Source organism: Triticum aestivum, chromosome 2B, assembly GCF_018294505.1.
Source record: "Triticum aestivum cultivar Chinese Spring chromosome 2B, IWGSC CS RefSeq v2.1, whole genome shotgun sequence".
NCBI lineage: Eukaryota > Viridiplantae > Streptophyta > Magnoliopsida > Poales > Poaceae > Triticum > Triticum aestivum.
In genome coordinates this window covers 59,758,626-59,776,350 of record NC_057798.1, presented here as the reverse complement: position 1 = coordinate 59,776,350, position 17,725 = coordinate 59,758,626, and the positions used below count along the sequence as shown (strand labels likewise).

General features: G+C 43.2%; 1 protein-coding gene across 1 annotated transcript; it reads right to left on the bottom strand.

The window, feature by feature from the left end:
• Positions 1 to 282: 282 nt before the first annotated feature.
• On the bottom strand, positions 283 to 4,514 carry LOC123043469 (primary amine oxidase). Its single transcript, XM_044465925.1, has 5 exons — positions 3,106 to 4,514; positions 2,099 to 2,212; positions 1,163 to 1,612; positions 855 to 952; positions 283 to 772 (listed from the first exon to the last, which is right to left on the bottom strand). Exons 1-5 carry the CDS (start codon positions 4,438 to 4,440, stop codon positions 568 to 570), a joined length of 2,202 nt encoding a protein of 733 aa, XP_044321860.1. The 5' UTR covers positions 4,441 to 4,514; the 3' UTR covers positions 283 to 567.
• Between the last annotated feature and the right edge of the window lie 13,211 nt (positions 4,515 to 17,725).

Here is a 17,725-nt window from a genome sequence, read left to right as displayed (position 1 = left end):
AGCGATGGAGGGCATCCAAAAGAAAACAGTCATGCACTTCTTGATTCCATGTCTAAGGTTCTCCCACTTCATTTCTCATGTCAGAAATTACGACTAATATTAGTATTTGCACACAAGATGCAGATTGCTGGATTTTATTGTTAATATTAGTACGGCCATTCTCCGTTGTTAGGATGTATTTTGATTGTCCAAGCTAAAACTCTGGCCACAAATTTGTTATATGCATAATATTAATAGTTACAAACTACAACAATACAATATTACTTTTAAACATGAATCCAATGGTTTAATTTTCCTTCACGTCGGCACCCAATTTATTACCATCGGTCCAAGATTCTTAGACAGCCTAAATACACTTCATATTCATGAAGAGAAAAGCACCATACAACACAAACATAGAGCTACACATACTAGACTATTGGCTAGCCAGAGGCGGAGGCATGATTATGCAAGGCTAGGGGCACTGCATGGTGCTCCCGGAAGCCTACGCACGGCCTCATGGCCCAGGCAACAACCCAATGTGCCCGGGCTTTGTCTTCGAGCACATATGTATCCTGTCGATTGGTCTTAGGCGGTAGCGGCACAGACGGGGAGGTCCTTTTCCATGGTGGGCCGCTGCTTGAGGATGGGGTTGCTCTCGAAGAAGTTGACTGGCTTGAGGTCGAAGCTGGACGACACAGTGGGCATGATGGGGAAGTCCTCCTGACAAGGGATGTGGTGGAACCCCAACGTGTACCACAGCACCAGGTCCTTGTTCTCGATCGGACGGTCCCTGTGCGCCCACATACGCGAATCAGACGGCTAACATTTTTCGGACCATCAAATCCACTGTTTTTGTAGATACACAAACGTACCTCTCCGACCAAGTAGCCAGCGTGTCCTCCCCTTTGCTCTGGTACACGAACAGCCCACCGGCCCATTCTTCGTTCTTGTTGTAGGGCGTGACCCAAATCTGTTGCAAAAAACCAAATGATGAAGAAAAATTGATTTTCACCAAGTATATGTGCGTCTTGTTTTTGTCCCTTGATAAATGGTGTTTTTACTAACCCATAATGTGCCATCAAGAAGATAGTATGTGCATCTCCTAATAGTGGTATCACAAAAAAGCCTTAAATTTCCTCGCAAAAAAAAGCCTTAAATTCCGTGTAAGTAGACACTTCACCTGATTGTTTGTGAATGCGCCCCTCTTCTGCGGAGGGTCCTCGGGGTCCAGCAAGCTACCGGCAGTGCCGGCCGGGACGACTTTGTAGCCCACGGGGTTGCCGACACGTGTCTTCTTCGTCGGGTTGATGATGTGGAACTCGGCCGGCTCATAGAGCTTCAGCCGGACCCGGGCGTCCTTCTCCGTGCTCGCGACATGACGTGTGGCCTTGAGGTAGCTCCTCCGTGGGGACTCGCCAGGCGCGGTGTCTTGGCGGGCCATGTCCACGCGGACGAAGGAGTTGTCGGCGCCATCGACATCCATGTCGAGGCGGAAGGTGACGTAGTGGTCATGGATGACACCAATGACGTTCTCGGAGAGGAGGGTGCCATGCATCTCCTCGTTTTGCTGGACCTGGTTCATGTGGGAGTAGGGCGTGCCCTTCACCATCAGGATCCCACTGAGCCCGACCTGAAACCATCGAGGGAAGATCATGTGAACTTTGGTAAAATGGAACAATCAAATCATTCACATTCATGTTTTGATCTTTGTAATGTGCTTCCTCCGTAGACTAATATAAGACGTTTTAGGTCACTACTTCTTCAGTTACAAGTTTCTTGGACACCCTTCCATTTTTCTGCTGAAATAAGAGGGGGACAGCTACCCAAAGATGGGGACTGATGCAAGGAACCATGCAAAGACAGTGCACATTGGACAAAATTTTCTTAGCAGTGACGGAAGGAGCGAAAATGACACCCCGTTTTATTCCGGCAAACCGAGAGAGCAAGGTGCTTTATGACGTGAAGCTCCACTAATAAAAAGCAAGAAGCCCGATATTTTTACCTTGCACTCATAAGAAAATAGGCTCGTACGAACCACACTGCTCTGCATTTGTGTGAGCGTGCCAAATTTGAATTTGTGGTACCTTTCGGGATGGAAGATGGATGGCGAACGTACCTTGATGCGGATGAGGCCGTCGGTCTGGAACTCCCAGTCGACGATGTAGTCGTAGTTGGCCACCGACGCCGCCATGCGCGCCACCAGCGTCACCTTCGGCCGGGACTCCCTTATCTGCACCGCAACCATCCAGCGATCTCGATCAGAGCATGCTACCGGCAAACGCAACGCAAAAAAGTGAGGTTCACTCGAGTGGCGACGGCGATTTCCACTTCCAATAAACGCCAAGCCGGCTGTCACTCGGTCAGTATCAGCAAGACAGGACCCTTCCCTTCTGCCTAGTACTGTACTACTGTCGCACGATTTTTTTTGGGCCTGATTTTTTCTTGTCCAAGATTCTCCTTCCCAGGTAGCTAGACTAGTGTTGAAGATTCCTTTAGAGGAAAACAAAGTCACATCCAGAATATTTTCTAGTACATATTTAAGTATGTATTTCCATATACCCATATTCCTTGAGTACTTATATGTGTATATAAATTGTCAGTATTTCTACTTAAATAGTCCGCCGTACCAAAATATAAGACGGTTTTTGAAACATATTTTTTTTTCGAAATACCTAGAACTATTATAAGTAGGTATATATCATAATCATGTGAAGTTGGTTTTCAAACTTGTTGTTTTGTGACACTGATTCCGCACTTTATGAACCAAGTATACACATATTTCTCGAGGTGACATGTGGTTTCACACGAATCCACCATTTATGTCCTTTCAAATATAATACAAAAAAGTACACGGCCCCCTGTTTGAGACTTTGAGATGCGTGCGAAATTGTCGAGGTCCTATTTTTTGCGAGAATTGACAAGGTTGTTGTTGTTGAGTGAGTGCGTGTATATGAAATCAAAGATTCTCCATAACTAGTTGCCAAAACTTGTGCCACATCAGCTTTTATATTTTACTCTTGTGCAGAGCTTTGGCGCGAAGTATAGTAGTGCGGCGAAACAAAACAAGCGACGTACGTAGCAGGGAGAATAGGGTAGGTGTGGGTGTGCGGGAGGGAAGCTTACGTCCATGCCGGTGATGGGGCTCTCCGAGTGTCGCCACGCGATGTCGCCGGCGTAGCGCTCGAAGACGCAGATCATGTTGTCCCGGACGTACGGCCGGCCGTCGGCGGCGACGAAGACACCGTCCATGTACCGCGCGTGGCGCGGGCAGTCGTTGAGCGGCACCAGCGGCATGGCCTGCAGGCCGAAGCCGTACTCGCCGGCGTCCATGTAGGTCTTGAAGTACCACGCCTCCGTCGGGTCCATGTACGGCACGAACAGCTCCGACGCCATGCCCTTGTACATCACCTCCCTCCGCGCCCCGGTGGCCGGGTCCTGCACCGTCGCGCGGGACACGACCAGTCCCGCGCGCGCGTCCGCCTTGAGGTGGAACTCCCACCCGGCCCACCGCACCGTGTGCCCGTCCTCAATCTGGATTCCTGGGCCCTCCGGCGCCGGCTCCATCGACGGCGCCCGCACCGTCTGGTACCCGAATCTATCGGCGTCGTCGTTGGCGGCAAGGCGGTAGTCGGTGTTCTTGGCGGCCGGGATGGGGATGCCGGCGCCGCGGTCGGAGATGTGGACGACCTTCCCGGTGTCCATGTCGATGAGCACGGTGAGGCCCTCGATGGGGCGCATGTAGAAGTTGGCGGTGCCCTCGGTGGAGTAGCACTGGCTTTTGATGAGCCGGCGGCCGCCGTCCTCGGCGGGGCCGTACCACCCGGGGGAGATGGGCAGGCACGCGACGTCGGCCAGGCGCACGCCGCGGCGCCGGATGGTGGCGTTGAACGCCGGGTCTCTGAACGGCGCCGCGCAGAGGGCGGTCTGCTCGTCCATGGTCATCGTCGGGTAGCCGGAGGCCGGCACGGGCAGAGGGGCGACCTTGCCGGCCGCGAGGTCGACGGCGAGCACGTGGGACTCCCCCTGGAAGCGGACGACCGCGACGGCGCGGCGCGGCGGGAGCGCGTGGGCGCCCTTCCGCCAGCGCCGGACGGCGGGCTTGTCCGGCTCGTCGAGCGCGAGCGCGTGCACGGCCAGGGCCGACGGAGCCGACGCGAACGGCGGGTGCGCTCGGAGGAGCTCGCGCGCGCGGTTGACCTCCGTCACCGTGAGCGGGTCGAGCGGGTGGCGCGGCACGTCGGACTCGTGCGATGGGCGGCGTGGCGGGGCCTTGCCGGTTCGTGGCGAGCGGCAGGCCCACGGCGAGAATCGGGTGCAGCCGCCGGCGCCGTGCAAGAAGGAGGCGGCCGGGGCGTCGATGGCGAGCGGCAGGCGGAAGGCGGAGCGGGCGACGATGAGGACCAGGGCGGCGCCGAGGGCGAGGAAGGTGAGGCGGAGGAGGGAGGTGGAGTAGTCCATGGGAGCTAGCGGTGCGCGTGACCGTGAGTGAGCTGAGCTCTCGCCGCTTTGTGCGCAGCTAGCGTCAGTGACTCGCCTATATCTGCGCTGCGCACGTTCGTGTAGCAAGTTCGGTCAGATCATGCAAAGCACCGAATCGCGTACGTCACCCCAGACGGCAAACGCAAGGCAACAAGCGAGGTTACATCGATCAGTCGCTTTTTCTCTCGTTTTCATGCTAGCTATGAATAAAAACACGACAAAAATATAATGCAGTAACAAATTTTGAACAAAATTCGACAGCCATGATAGATGATACTTGGTATTTTATCACTGCCGCAATTTTTTTTAATCTGAATTCTTCACACCGTGTTTTGTCTTGATCATGATTGGGACAGGGTTGTTTTTATACATAAGATGATGTCAGGATTAAAAATAAACTTTCGAAAAAAGTGAGATTCTCAATGTCGGGGGACGCTATGCTGATTTTCATATCCTCTATTAGCATCTACAGCGAAGCGCCTCAAACCCGCCTCGAACGCTCGGGAGAACGACACGGTCACAAAAATGCGATCAAGATGGGCTCCTTAAACGGGCCTCAAATGCCCGGGCTGATCGGCACCCCTTATATGCAGCCCAAATATGAGCGGGTATATGGGGCGCTCGGGCGCGTCTGCCAGGTCAGACCCGACAATTTTACTCCACCACAATTTGCACCAAATCCACCAAACCCTTCCTCCTCCTCCTCCTCCTCCTCCTCCTCCTGCCCCCCTTTTACCTTTCCCGTGCGCCGTCCGCCACCCTTGCTCCTCATCCTCACCGCCGGTCCCGATCCACCGCCCTAGATGTCGTCCAGCCCGTCCCCGACCGCCGCGACAGAGGCTGCGTCCGCCTCATCCGTTGGCGTCCCACCCTCGGCTACGTCGTGCAAGCCGGAGAACGTCACCTGAAGTAAACGGCGACGCCAGCCGCGAGAGAGGGAAGCGGCAGCATCGCAGGGAGCTGATGCGGACATGGACGAGCAGATGTCCCTCCTCCGTGGCCGCGCCCGAAACCCCGCACCCCATCCATCCGTCCGCCGACGCGGATTGCGCCATCGGACCAGGTTGGGGCCAGAGGAGGATCGAGAAGGCCAAGACATTTGGAGAGATTGAGTTTGAGAAGGAGAGATTACATCTCGTACGGGACACTGAGGGTGTGAAGATCATGTTGGCAGACGAAACCCACTTGGATGAGCATGCAAAGAAGTGATGTGCAGCGAAGAAGGAGATCAATGGCCATAGAGAGTATGAGGCGACGAAGATGGCTGCGGCAGCAACGGAGCATGTGGCAAGGATGCATGCGGAGTATACGGTCCGGTTGCAGGCGAAGCAAGACGCAAGGATGGCCTCGGAGCAGGCTGCATGGATGGCGTATGGCGAGTGATCCATCCAGCCAGCGAGGCATCTGTCATGCTCGGACATTGATTTCATTTTGGCATGTCCGGATTGTTGAATTATGATTTGTTTTGCTTTGTTTCAAACTATTGAGTTCGAAAAATTTGTATCGTATGATCGACGTGCATGTATTGCATAGATTTGAGACTCCGCATTTGAGGTGTGTGGATGTGCGGCAGCCCATATGAGGGGCCACCTGACGTTGTTCGTGGACGCGCCCGCGGGCGTGTAGGTGGCCGGATTTTTAAGTCTGGATGTAGATGCTCTAACACTATGCCCCCTAGTTTTAAAGAGCACACATTCAATTGAGGTCTCTAAGTAGAACTGGGTCACCCGATTTTGATTGGATCAACATTCTTTAAAGCTCTCTTATTTAATTCTTTTATACTATACACTATGTTTTCTAATTTTCAAGGCCTCACAATGAATTGTGGTATTTAATTTAGAATTGGGTCACCCAATTTTAACCGGGTCAACACTTTCTCAAGCTCTCCCACTCAATTATTTTAATTCACTATGTTCCCTAATTTTGAAGCTCTTTCATTCAATTTAGGTATTCAATTTTGGATTTGGTTTACAATTTCGACAGGGCGAACAATTCAAAACAATCAGCAACAATCGACCTATAAAACATATCAACCCCGCGCACCCCTCCCACCACCTAGAAAGGAAAAGGTGCCACCATGTGATATTATAGCATCAACATAGTACATGTAGGCACCAACATGGAAATTTTCCCACATAAATGTAGGTTGGTTAGCGGATAACACAGAATCACACACGAAAGGCCCACCAAATCACCGCATTATAAATAACAAATAAAACACACGCTATCATCTCCCCCACCCGCCAAAATATAAGGGCTATTAGTTTTTGGAAAGTCAAACTTTTGTACTCCCTCCATTCATATATATAAGGCCTAATGCATTTTTCAAAACTACCTTTGATTATTAATAAGATCAATAGTATATGAGATGTATAATGTGAAAATTATATCATGAGAATCTCTTTTCACGTACGAATTTGACAGAATGCTTTGTGTAAATTGCATGACATATATAATTACTTTAACATGTGGTAAAAATTAGTCTAGGAAAATGCATTAGGCTCTATATATGGATTGAGGAAGTAACTTTGACCAAGTTCAGAGCAAATAATCGACATCCACAATATTAAACAAAAGAGTATGGAAATTCATTTCATGCTGAATCTAATCATACCGAGTTGATATTATAGATTTTGATTTATTCTCTACAAATTTAATCAAACTTAAAAAGTTTGAGTTTTCAAAAAAGTAATACGACTTATGTTTTAAAACAGAGTGGCTTTTTTTTAAGAAACTCAACAAGACCAACGGCGCAGCAAAGCGCGCCCAACCCTTCTAGTTAGCTCCTACGGCGTGCCCTTCCTGAAGACGCCTCCTTAGAGCCTATAGTTCGTTGGTGTTTGGTTACGTCTTTCCCATTTGTTGCTTGATCATGAATGACGGCTCTGATGACCCCAACCGGTGTTTCTTTCCAATTCTAGTTTGGTTGGTGGTGCATGGGGTTGTGTTGTTGTTGCTCAGCACCTTGTATCTTTTCTTGTGAGTTTTGTGGTGTGGTGGTGTGCAGTGTTGTTGTTTGTATGGTGGTTGGTGTTTTATCTACAAAGGGAAGTGAAAACATGCTTCGTAAGAGTTTTTAAGTGTAGATATTGTCCCAGGTATTCATCTTCATGTTCAGCCCAAACGTTTTGCACTTCCCTCCTACAATCCGGTTCATTCACACATGTGAAGATCGAACAAACACCCTATCAAGTGTCATGCATGTTTTTTTGCTTAATTATAGCAATGCTAGCAGAGTCATCATATCAGCATGATTGGCATAATAACCACTAGTATGGTTATTTGGCCGAAAAACCCACCCTAGCAAATTCACCATCCCGTGCTCCATCGGCATGATTTTTTAAGACTGCTCCAAATCAAGCCCGTGAGCCCCCATATTAGGCGATATAGCGCGCCCGAATCCACCCAAATCTTGGTTCCACAAATATTTCAAGACACTCACTCGCTTCCATCGTCACACACATCCCTGTGCCTCCACTATTTGGTGCCATCGCCTAGACCGGCGTGATTTAGGCCTAGTTGCCTTCGCTGAGCCATTGTCAGACCCCACGCTTTGCCCCAGCCCCTCCTCTGCTTCCCGCCGTCTGGTCGTGCCACCCCTTCCATCGCGTGGCCTCAAAATGTCCAACGACTTGCTCAGAGGTAAATTTCCTTAGCCTTTTTCTCATAAATTTTGTTTAGCGGCTCATAGATTCGCGTGGATGACATAAGATTTGCATTTTGTTTATATGGATTTGTTGGTAGAGCTACTTTTTGACCATTCATCATCGTATTCGAGCTTTGAGTCTGAGAGTGAATTCATGAATGTCAAAGAAGACAAGATTCCCTTGATTGTTGCAAATTGGATAGCAATGGCTGAAACAAAGAAGAAGTGTGTGGGGTTGCAGGTTGGTCGCGCGGCAATTCAGAAGATCGGAATTGAAGGCAACTACAAGCTCATACACAACTAGTTTTTGCTGTGTTATACCTTCACTGGTTATGTGTTCTGGCAACGCTTCTGCATGGTCATACAACAATCTGTCAGATTGCTAACGACATGGAAGCCAATGAACCTTTCTTCCAGCAACCGAGAAATGGAGTCGGTCTCCCGCCTTATCAAAAGGTGATAGAGACACTTCATATGATTGCATATGGCGTTTTTGCAGATGCATTGGATGACTATCTTGAATGGTTGAAGATACAATTATAAAGTGCACGAAGGTGTTCATTGAAACTATAATGAGGGTTTATAGAGGGCAGTATTTGCAGGCACCCAACGTCGAGGGACAAGACTTCTAGAAATGAATGCATCAAGAGGATGGCTTGGGATGGTAGGGTTTCTTGACTGAATGCACTGGAGGAGAAATAATTGGCCTATGGATTGGGCGAACAATTCATTCGACATTGCCATGACCCAACAATTATTTTTGAAGAGGTTGCCTACGAAGTTTTTTGGTTAGGTGCTACTTTGGTTTACCTGTATTTCACAAAGACATCAATGTCTTGTAGAAATCTCATCTAAATGCAAGGCAAGCTAGTGGTCCTGCTCCGCCTTTCAACTTCATGGTGAATGTTCGTCAGTATGACCAAGGCTACTATCTAGCAGATGACATCTATCCATCTTGGTCTGAAAACACCGAGACTAAGCATTTCACCAAGGCGCAAAATCAACAAGGGCGGACATTGAGACAACATTTGGAGTGCCACAAGTAAGGTTTACAATTGTCTTGGGGCTTGTTTGTTTCTGAAACAAGGACTTATTGAATACATCATGACATGTTGTGTGATCCTACACAACACAATCAACAAGGATGAGAGAAATATGTCAAGCCTCATGGACTATGAGGCACAATCATCAGGCCTTCAAGCACACAAAACACATTCAAGCATTTCTTGAGACTTATCGAAAGATTGAAGACGGGGCATCCCATCATCAGTGGAAGAAGGATCTTATTGAGAAACTAGCTGAGACATAGTATATTTTTTTAGAATACATTTTTGTGTACTTGTACTTTTTATTAGAGTATTTGTTGCATTTTTATTGTTGTTAATGTGTATTATTTGTTGTATTCAAATTAATGATCTATAATAATGTTTATTAGATTGTTAAATTGCTTGATCCAAACTATGGGTAGAAACAAGAAAACGGGAAGAAAAAATGGAGCCCACATTATAACGGCCCTTTGTTTGAGCACAACCTTCGCAACCACTAAAACATTAAAATATTATGAAGTGCACTCCATACATATTACGGAGGCAACAAATGTGGCGATGCTGTTAGACTTGTTGATCTTATCCGGTAAACATAATAAGTGTTGTCTCTAGTTTCATTCTTCCTCATTTTGCCAGTATCAGATACACGTGTTTCTGGGTTGTTCGATCCTTCATGGCCTGGGGAAAGATAAAGAAAAATCCCAAAGTGGCCATGAAGTGTAACTTCATATGTGCCACCATATTTGAATCTAAAATATATGGTTTAAAAATGCAATTATGACTAACGGTTATCAAATTGATGGAAATTATTATGCTTGATTGGCTAGTGGCACTCGTCAGTGCCATCACTTTTCTCTTGTCAGGTTATGAGAGAGGAGAGAAAAATCAGCCAAGTGGCATGTCTACTTTGTCCAAGATTCCTGTTAGCTAGAGTTGTGCTCAGAATTCTAATATGAGAGAGAGAGAGAGAGAGAGATTCCTGCCTAGAGAAGTGTAAAATACTACGTGAATATCCTCAATCTTTATGTGTCATGGTCAACTTTCGCAAGTTCCCGATGTTGGGCCGGCGGCTAAGATGTGCTAAACAATGTTCAATGTCATTGTGAATTACATAGGATCATCACATGCCTAGCTAGCTTTTAACTTTTATGTAGGTGGCCAACCTTTTCTGATCTTTTTAGCTATTTTTCATAGTCGATTGTAAAACAAGATTGATAGGACACATTTGATGGCCACAAACTGAGCACAAATAGTCTTTCTTATATGTTCTATCAACGCTCCAGAACTGGCCAATTAGCAATGTCCTGGATGTTGAATTTGCAAATTGCTATAAAACTTGCCATGGACCAGGAATAAGTAAGTTGCTATGGCTGTGAAAATAAATTTGCCACGGATCAGCAATTTGGGAGGGTAAAAAATGTTGCCATGATACAAACTCTATATGTTTTTCTGTACAGGAGGAATATTCCCATGCTACATACATTTTTTTTGGCAAAAAGATGTGTTCAAGAAATTAGCCGTGACACAACAACGAATTTGCCGTGGTGCAAAATAAAAAAATTCAACCACATGAAAAATTGCCATGGTATTTGTATCAAAAACAAGCGAGTTAAATTGTCATTGTCCATTTCAATTTTGAGAGAAAATGTTCTATAGATCATGGAAAACTTTGTAAAAAACTATTCCGTAAATGATGGCTATTGAAGGAAAAAATGTAGGCAAATGGTACATTTAGGAATTTTTTTCTTTTGAAAAGATGGCAAATTTAGGAACTTGCCATGGGCACATGGAAAATTTATTGATGTTGTTTCTCTAAAAAACATATCAACTTTTGGAATTTGCCATGGGTACATCCCTACATGACAAATTTAGGGCGTTTGTTCTCTAAAAAAGATGACAACTTTTGGGAATTTGTAATGCGCACATGACAAATTTAAAGAATTTTGTTCTTTGAAAATATGGCAAATTTAGGAATTTTTCATGGGTGCATGGCAATGTATGAATTTGTTTCTAAAAAACATGGCATATTTATGAATTTGCGACGCTACAAAAGGGAAGCTTGCCACATGTTCAATAAATTTACTGTGAGGAAGGGGTGGTATGTACTATAACTTACCAAGCACAATGAAAAGAATTTAAAAATGACAAATTTTTTATTTAGGGGAGACCCGCTATGAGCCTGAGCTCGTTCAATACGTGGCTGAACCCAGACAAGTTTTGCGGTCAAGGTTAGTACAAATAGGATTTTTTTAAGAAATGATATAGACTAGAGGCTAACGCGCGCTTCGCATCGCCATTCTTCTCACCCATAATTAACTCTTTTATATCTGGTAGATTATTGTGACCGGTTGTTTTGTTTGGATTTTATCCTTGTTGGCTTGTGTTTTAGTTATGTTTTGGTGGTGTTTTTTTTTCGTTCGTATATCTCATGTCAGGTTGCCTCTGGAGACAATATTTGTTCCGAGACGAGAGTGGAGTTGTTTGATGTGTGATTGTGATGTATTTACCAGTTTCGACCTCGATATCAGTCGTTGGTGGTGTTTGGGCCTCTTGGGAGCTCCTATACCACATGAAAACCGTGGAATTGGTGCTATAACACTTGCATATGGGCCGCCCCATGAAGCTCTCGGTTGCTTAGCTTCTTTTTTCGCTCGTCCTACCGCCAGCTCCGTAATAATTGGTTATCTTTTTTTATTTGATAGTGTTAGTTTAATTAAAACATTTTTTAAGGATTTAAATTATTGAAATTTTTAAAATAATTGATTTTAGAAAAAAAGTTCTTGAATTTCAAAATTATTCAAAAAGTAAATAAGGTTTCAAATTTAAAATGTTCACAAACATTAAAAATGATCGTGAACTTAAAAATATCCATGAATTTAATAGATAATAATGAATCTGTACAAAATATTAAATTTTTCAAAAAATGTTTTTAATACTCACAAATTTTCTCATGAATAAGAATGTGAAAAAAAAATAAAAAATAAAACTAAATATGTAACACATAACCTTACATGCGGGGCCTTTAACGACCCGCAACCCCCAAAACACCACAACGCTTCAAATCATGCGAGCTTAGTATCTTTATAGATTGGACTAAAGTTGATGCACGTGAACTCCGTCATCGCGCAAACTTCCGTTATCTGTACTGTACATGTGGGTCCTCCCGTTATTTTTTTCTTCCCACGTACTCCATTTCTCAGCCCGATTATACTGTCCACTACACCTGTTCTGGCCCATATCCTAACGCGGTCCATCGATTCCGAGACCATGCGAGCTCGTGTGGTCCTAGGAATTTTCGAACTGACATGCATATTGGATATTTGTATTAGTTTGCAAGATAATACAAAAAAATTCAAGGATTCTATTTTTGTACACCTGAAAAATAGAATTTGCCAAGCATACCAAACTACCGTTTCTCTGCCCTGAACGTGAACCATGTTTTCATTTGCATACCATTTCTCGATAGCGTGTAATGTTCTTGACTAAATTTGCATATATTATACAGGGCGAATGATCAGAGAACTATATCGATCCAGTAAACAAATGATGTAAAAATATTTGACACCCATCAAATCAAGTACTCCAGACTTTCTTAAAAGTAAATGCTTCCAAAGTACTCCCTCCGTCCCACTACATCCGTATCTAGACAAATCTAAGACAAGAATTTTTGGAGGGAGGGAGTATAATATGACACCCCTTGTCCGAAGAGGAGACTAGTCAATCAGGCTGCAAGTGGACACGGGAAGCCCACGGTGCCCACTTAAAGGCCCGTTTATTTTGCGTTCGTGGACACCCACGGTCAGCACATCCCCGACATGTGGAATATGTGGGTTATCCCACGATGCCCACATCGAACCCACCTAACTGACTAGCCTGGGCACGCCGCGGGGAGTAGGACTCGCTGCCAGCCATGGCCGCGCCCAGTGGCGGAGCGTGAAGCAAAAATGAGGGGGGGGGGAGGGGGCAACTGGTTCAGATTTATGAAAAAAAATAGCAAGTAACAGCAAGAAAGTGCAAGTTCATGTATGTATCAGGTTAGAATCATTGGAGAATATGCACACATATATATAATATATAAAAGATGTTTACAAAACATAGCAGTCTAAGAGCACCCAAGCATATTTAGGCATTTAGCAACCTCCTAACCATTTAGCAAAACACGAGTCAAACATGGATAGTTAGACAACATGGAGTACGTGATTCACTCAAGATTTGCTCTCCTCTTCTTCCGATCTTTAAAATCAGCAATTATATCTTCAAAGTTGAATTTTGTTGCAAGTTCCCGTTCAACCTGTATAAGCAAGCTATTGGCGAGGTACTCATCTTCCATTGTGTTGCGCAGCCTTGTCTTGATAATCTTCAAGCTAGAGAATGCACGCTCAGCACTAGCAGTGGAAACCAGAAGAGTGATAAGCAAACGAATCAACCTATCAACCATGTTATAGATCCTATACCGTCCTGTCACAAAAAGGCATCTACAAAGTGCAACCAAAGTTGTTGGCTTCTTTAGATCTTCATTATTAGAAGCATCTGAAGCAAAATGGTTCAATTGACGCTCCAATGCAATTAGCTCTTGATGTGTAAAATCTGCCGGATAGAACTTCTCGACCATTTTGCATATGTCTTTAGCATTGAAACCAGCAAACCCATTTTTTGGTATTAGAGTGACACTAACAGATTAAAGACCCATCACTTTTTCATTGAATTTCAAATTTAACTCATTCAATTGGCTGTCCAACGTTGCTCGAAATATCTCCACTCGGAAATAATGCTCTTTAGTAAAATTATCAGCTTGACGACGAGCACGACCCCCACGTAAAATATATGGCTCATCCATATCAGGAATCTCAATGCCATGATCCATGCAAAACTCAACAACGGTAGTAAAAAAATCATCCCAACCATTATCTGATCTCAGTTTTTCTAGAAGGCCCTTTGTGGATGAAACTAAACGAATAGCATTCACTATATCCTGTCTTTTCTTTTGTAAAGCTTTCCCAAGCTCTTCACTGATCTCCAATATCTCTCTCATCATACATAGGCCAAACACAAACTCAAAATCGATCAAGTAGTTGTAAGTAGTATCTGCATCAGCTCGGTGTGTACCAGCAGAAGCATCAGAAGCTATAGTTTGTAGAGTAGAACTTACTGCGTTGAACATATCCATAAGGCTAGATATAGAACCCAAGTGTGACCCCCATCGAGTGTCTCCTGGACGCTTTAATGCTTTGATCTGATTCCCCCCTTTGCTTGTCTCAATCTGATCAATTGCAAGTAGACGTGCAATCTCAACAACTTGGTCATCATGTAGCTCATCATGTCGCTTTGACGATGAGTCAACAATGTTTATGATGTAGAGAAGTTTCTGGAAAAATTGGCTAATAGGAACAACATCTCTTGCTGCAGCAACAAGGGCAAGAGATGTAGCTCATCATGTCTCTTGTTTATAGGATCCAAATTTTAATGTTTCTCGATAATAAATTGAATCAATGGCTTTTTTCCTTTATGTTTTGCATGATATGGGACATTTTTTTAATTTAACGGGGAGACATATGTTTCAAGAAACAATAAAATAAAATAAAGGGACATGTATATATATCACATTATCCATGGACCCACCATATAATTTGGTAAATAAACAAGCGAAGCAATGAAAATCATGTCTCGAATTAAACAAATTTTGAAATAAACTTTCTAATGACATTCAAACAAGCATCCCACATTATGGTTCAAAGTCAGATAAGTTGGGCTTTTTTTTTTGACAAAGACCAGATAAGTTGGCTATAAACTCATCTTGTTCACCATGTGTTTATTCCTCCTTATAGTTCTAGTAGGAAGGTTGGGAGGTGGTACCATGGTTGTAGCCTAGTAGCCTAGAAGCAAGAATAGGAGAATACAACACCGGCCACCATCACAAAGGTGGGTACGGGGAGCAGATGATATGGCAGAAATTTCAATGACATGACAACATAAAGAAGAGGAGCGGGGTGGAGCGACATGTCAAGAGATTATTGAAAGAGTGGAGAGGATAAGTCTTCTTTCAAATTTCACATAAAAAGCTAACAAAACCTTAAAAAAAGTGTACCACCTACTACCTATGTACCAAAATATAAGAGGTTTTCATGGACATAACTAGCCTACAAAAACGTCTTATATTTTGATACGGTGGGAGTATATGTTTGTGCACAAACACTCCAGGAACATATTTTCAGGTATTGTTCATGATGATAGACGCACCTGTGGCTACAAGAAGTAAGATGAGGATGCCCACGAAAAGATTTTGGGCCAAACCCATCACTGTATCTTTTGTAGGATCGAAGTGATTTATGTTGAAAGTAAGATACATGAAACTCGAGAAAGGGACACAAGCATAAACTGAACAAGAAGTGTTCACTCTTATATATTGGTAGCAGCACACAGATGGGCATCACATTGATTGGTAAACTGGTAGTAACTGATGCCCAAAGATAGGAAGGCTATCGAAGATCTTTTTCAACTAGGGTGGGGGCACCTTTTATTTGTGTTTGGTCTATCTCATTATTTATCTTTATTGTCATTTATTCGTTTCTTAAGATAGATGCATAGGATAAGGATCAGTTTTAGAACATTTTCATTCTCAGACAAGTGGAACACAGAATATCCATATGATAGCAAGTTTCTACAAAGTGTCATTTGATAATGTTGTGACATATGTGCCAATTGAAGGCTTAAATTTTGATAAGTACTACAAGGAGTTCAATTCAATTACGAAGCATACTCTTTTTTGCGGGATAATTACCAAGCATACTGACATGGTAGTTAGCGCTTTAAATGTATAATCCTTTCATGAGGCCCTATCAAAATACACCCCGACTCGGGCATGAGGGCCGATTGGTAAACAGTTCCAGTGGCTAGCAGCGAGCTCTCTGTACTATGAGGTCGACTCGTTTCTAGTGCACTGCAGTTTTTGTGTTTTTTCTGTCGCGTGCTACAAAATCAACTGCCGCGCTTGCTCACTCGGTTCCTCGTTCGCTCACTCCTGTTTTCATTCTCTCAGCTGTGTTGTTAGTCCACGTAAAAAAGACCGGCCACCGTGTTTTTGCTATTTTGAAATGGTTGTGAAACAAAAAAAATCCAGGAGGTCGACTCCTCCTTAGTGCAGTGCCGTTTTTGTGATTTTTATGTAGCGCGCTAAAAAAGTAACTCCCCTCGCTCGCACGCTCCTGAGTTTCTCCCTCTCATTTGTATTATGTTGTTGGTCCACACAAAAAAGACCCGCCACCGGTATTTGCTACTTTGAAAAATGGTTGTGAAATAAAAAAAACTGGATCGAAAAATGTTGAAAATGTTTTAAAAAAATCACGAAAATGAAAAGGTTCGTGGAATAAAAAAATCATGAATAAGAAAAAAGTTGGTGAATTCAAAAAAGTTTCACAAATACAAAAAATGTTAAGGAATCCAAAAAAATCATAGATTCCAAATATGCCAACTTATAAGAAAAAATTTCAATTTTGAAAAATTCATGAATTTTGACAAGTTCATGGATTTGAATTTTTTTATGAAATTGAAAAGAGTTAGTGAAATTGAAATTGTTCATGAATTTCAAAATTTTCATGCATTGTAAAAAGTTCAGTAAAATTAAACAATGTGACTTTGAAAAACTAAGTTCTTGATTCTAAAAATAAAAGAAAATAGAAAAAAGAAAAAAGAAAAATACTAGACATCTTCGGAAATTTGAAAAAATTGCCAATTTGGGAAAAGTTCGCGGATTGGAAAAGGAAAGTTCATGACTTTTAAAAAATGCATGAATTTGTAAAATGCTCATGAATTTGAAAAAAAAATCAAGAATTTAAGAAAATTTCATGAGTTTGGAAAAAATCACATTTAAAAAAGAGTTCACAATGTTTTTTGAAAAATTCACGATATTTGTAATAAAAATCACGAAATTTAGAAACATGTTTCGTGAAATTGAGAAAATTTCACATTGTTTTCAAAAGAGTTCTCAATATTTGTTTAGAAAAGTAACGAAATTTGGAAGAAAGTTCAAGAAATTTAGAGAAACGATTTGGTAATTTAAATTTGAAAAAAGTGCACAACTTCAAAAAAGTTTACGGAAGTAGAAAAAAGGGAACGAAATAGAAAAAAAATTGCAAATTTGGAATTATTGAATTTCAAATAAAAATTTCATAAATTTGAAAAATAAAAAATCTTCCAAAATAAAATGAAGAAGAAGAAAAAAAATAGAAAATAAAGAGAAAAATGAAACTTGAAAAAACTCAATAAAAAACAGATAGAAAAACACACACAAAAAACTAGTTGCCAGAAGAAAAACCGCACCATGCCTCGTATGGATTAGCGGAATTCCCTATTCGCCGCGTTCTGCAGCAAACTGTCGGCAGATCGCACACCAACCGCAAAAAATGGCCGAGAGGGGAATCAAACCTCAAACGCCTCGAGCATCGTTGCTAGCCACCGGAGCTCCACAATGTTTGTGTCCTATAAATGCTAGAGATAGGCTATTATCTGCTTCCTTTTTTCGTGTTTTTCATTTCGTTATTCTTTTTCTTTCTTTCTTTTATTTTTTCTTTCGAAA

Coding starts and splice junctions, on each gene's coding strand:
- LOC123043469 (XM_044465925.1), bottom strand. CDS start 4,440: ATGGACTACTCCACCTCCCTCCTCCGCCTCACCTTCCTCGCCCTCGGC. Junction 2,213..3,105: donor GCCCCATCACCGGCATGGAC/GTAAGCTTCCCT, acceptor GTTGCGGTGCAG/ATAAGGGAGTCCCGGCCGAA. Junction 953..1,162: donor GCGCATTCACAAACAATCAG/GTGAAGTGTCTA, acceptor TTTTTGCAACAG/ATTTGGGTCACGCCCTACAA.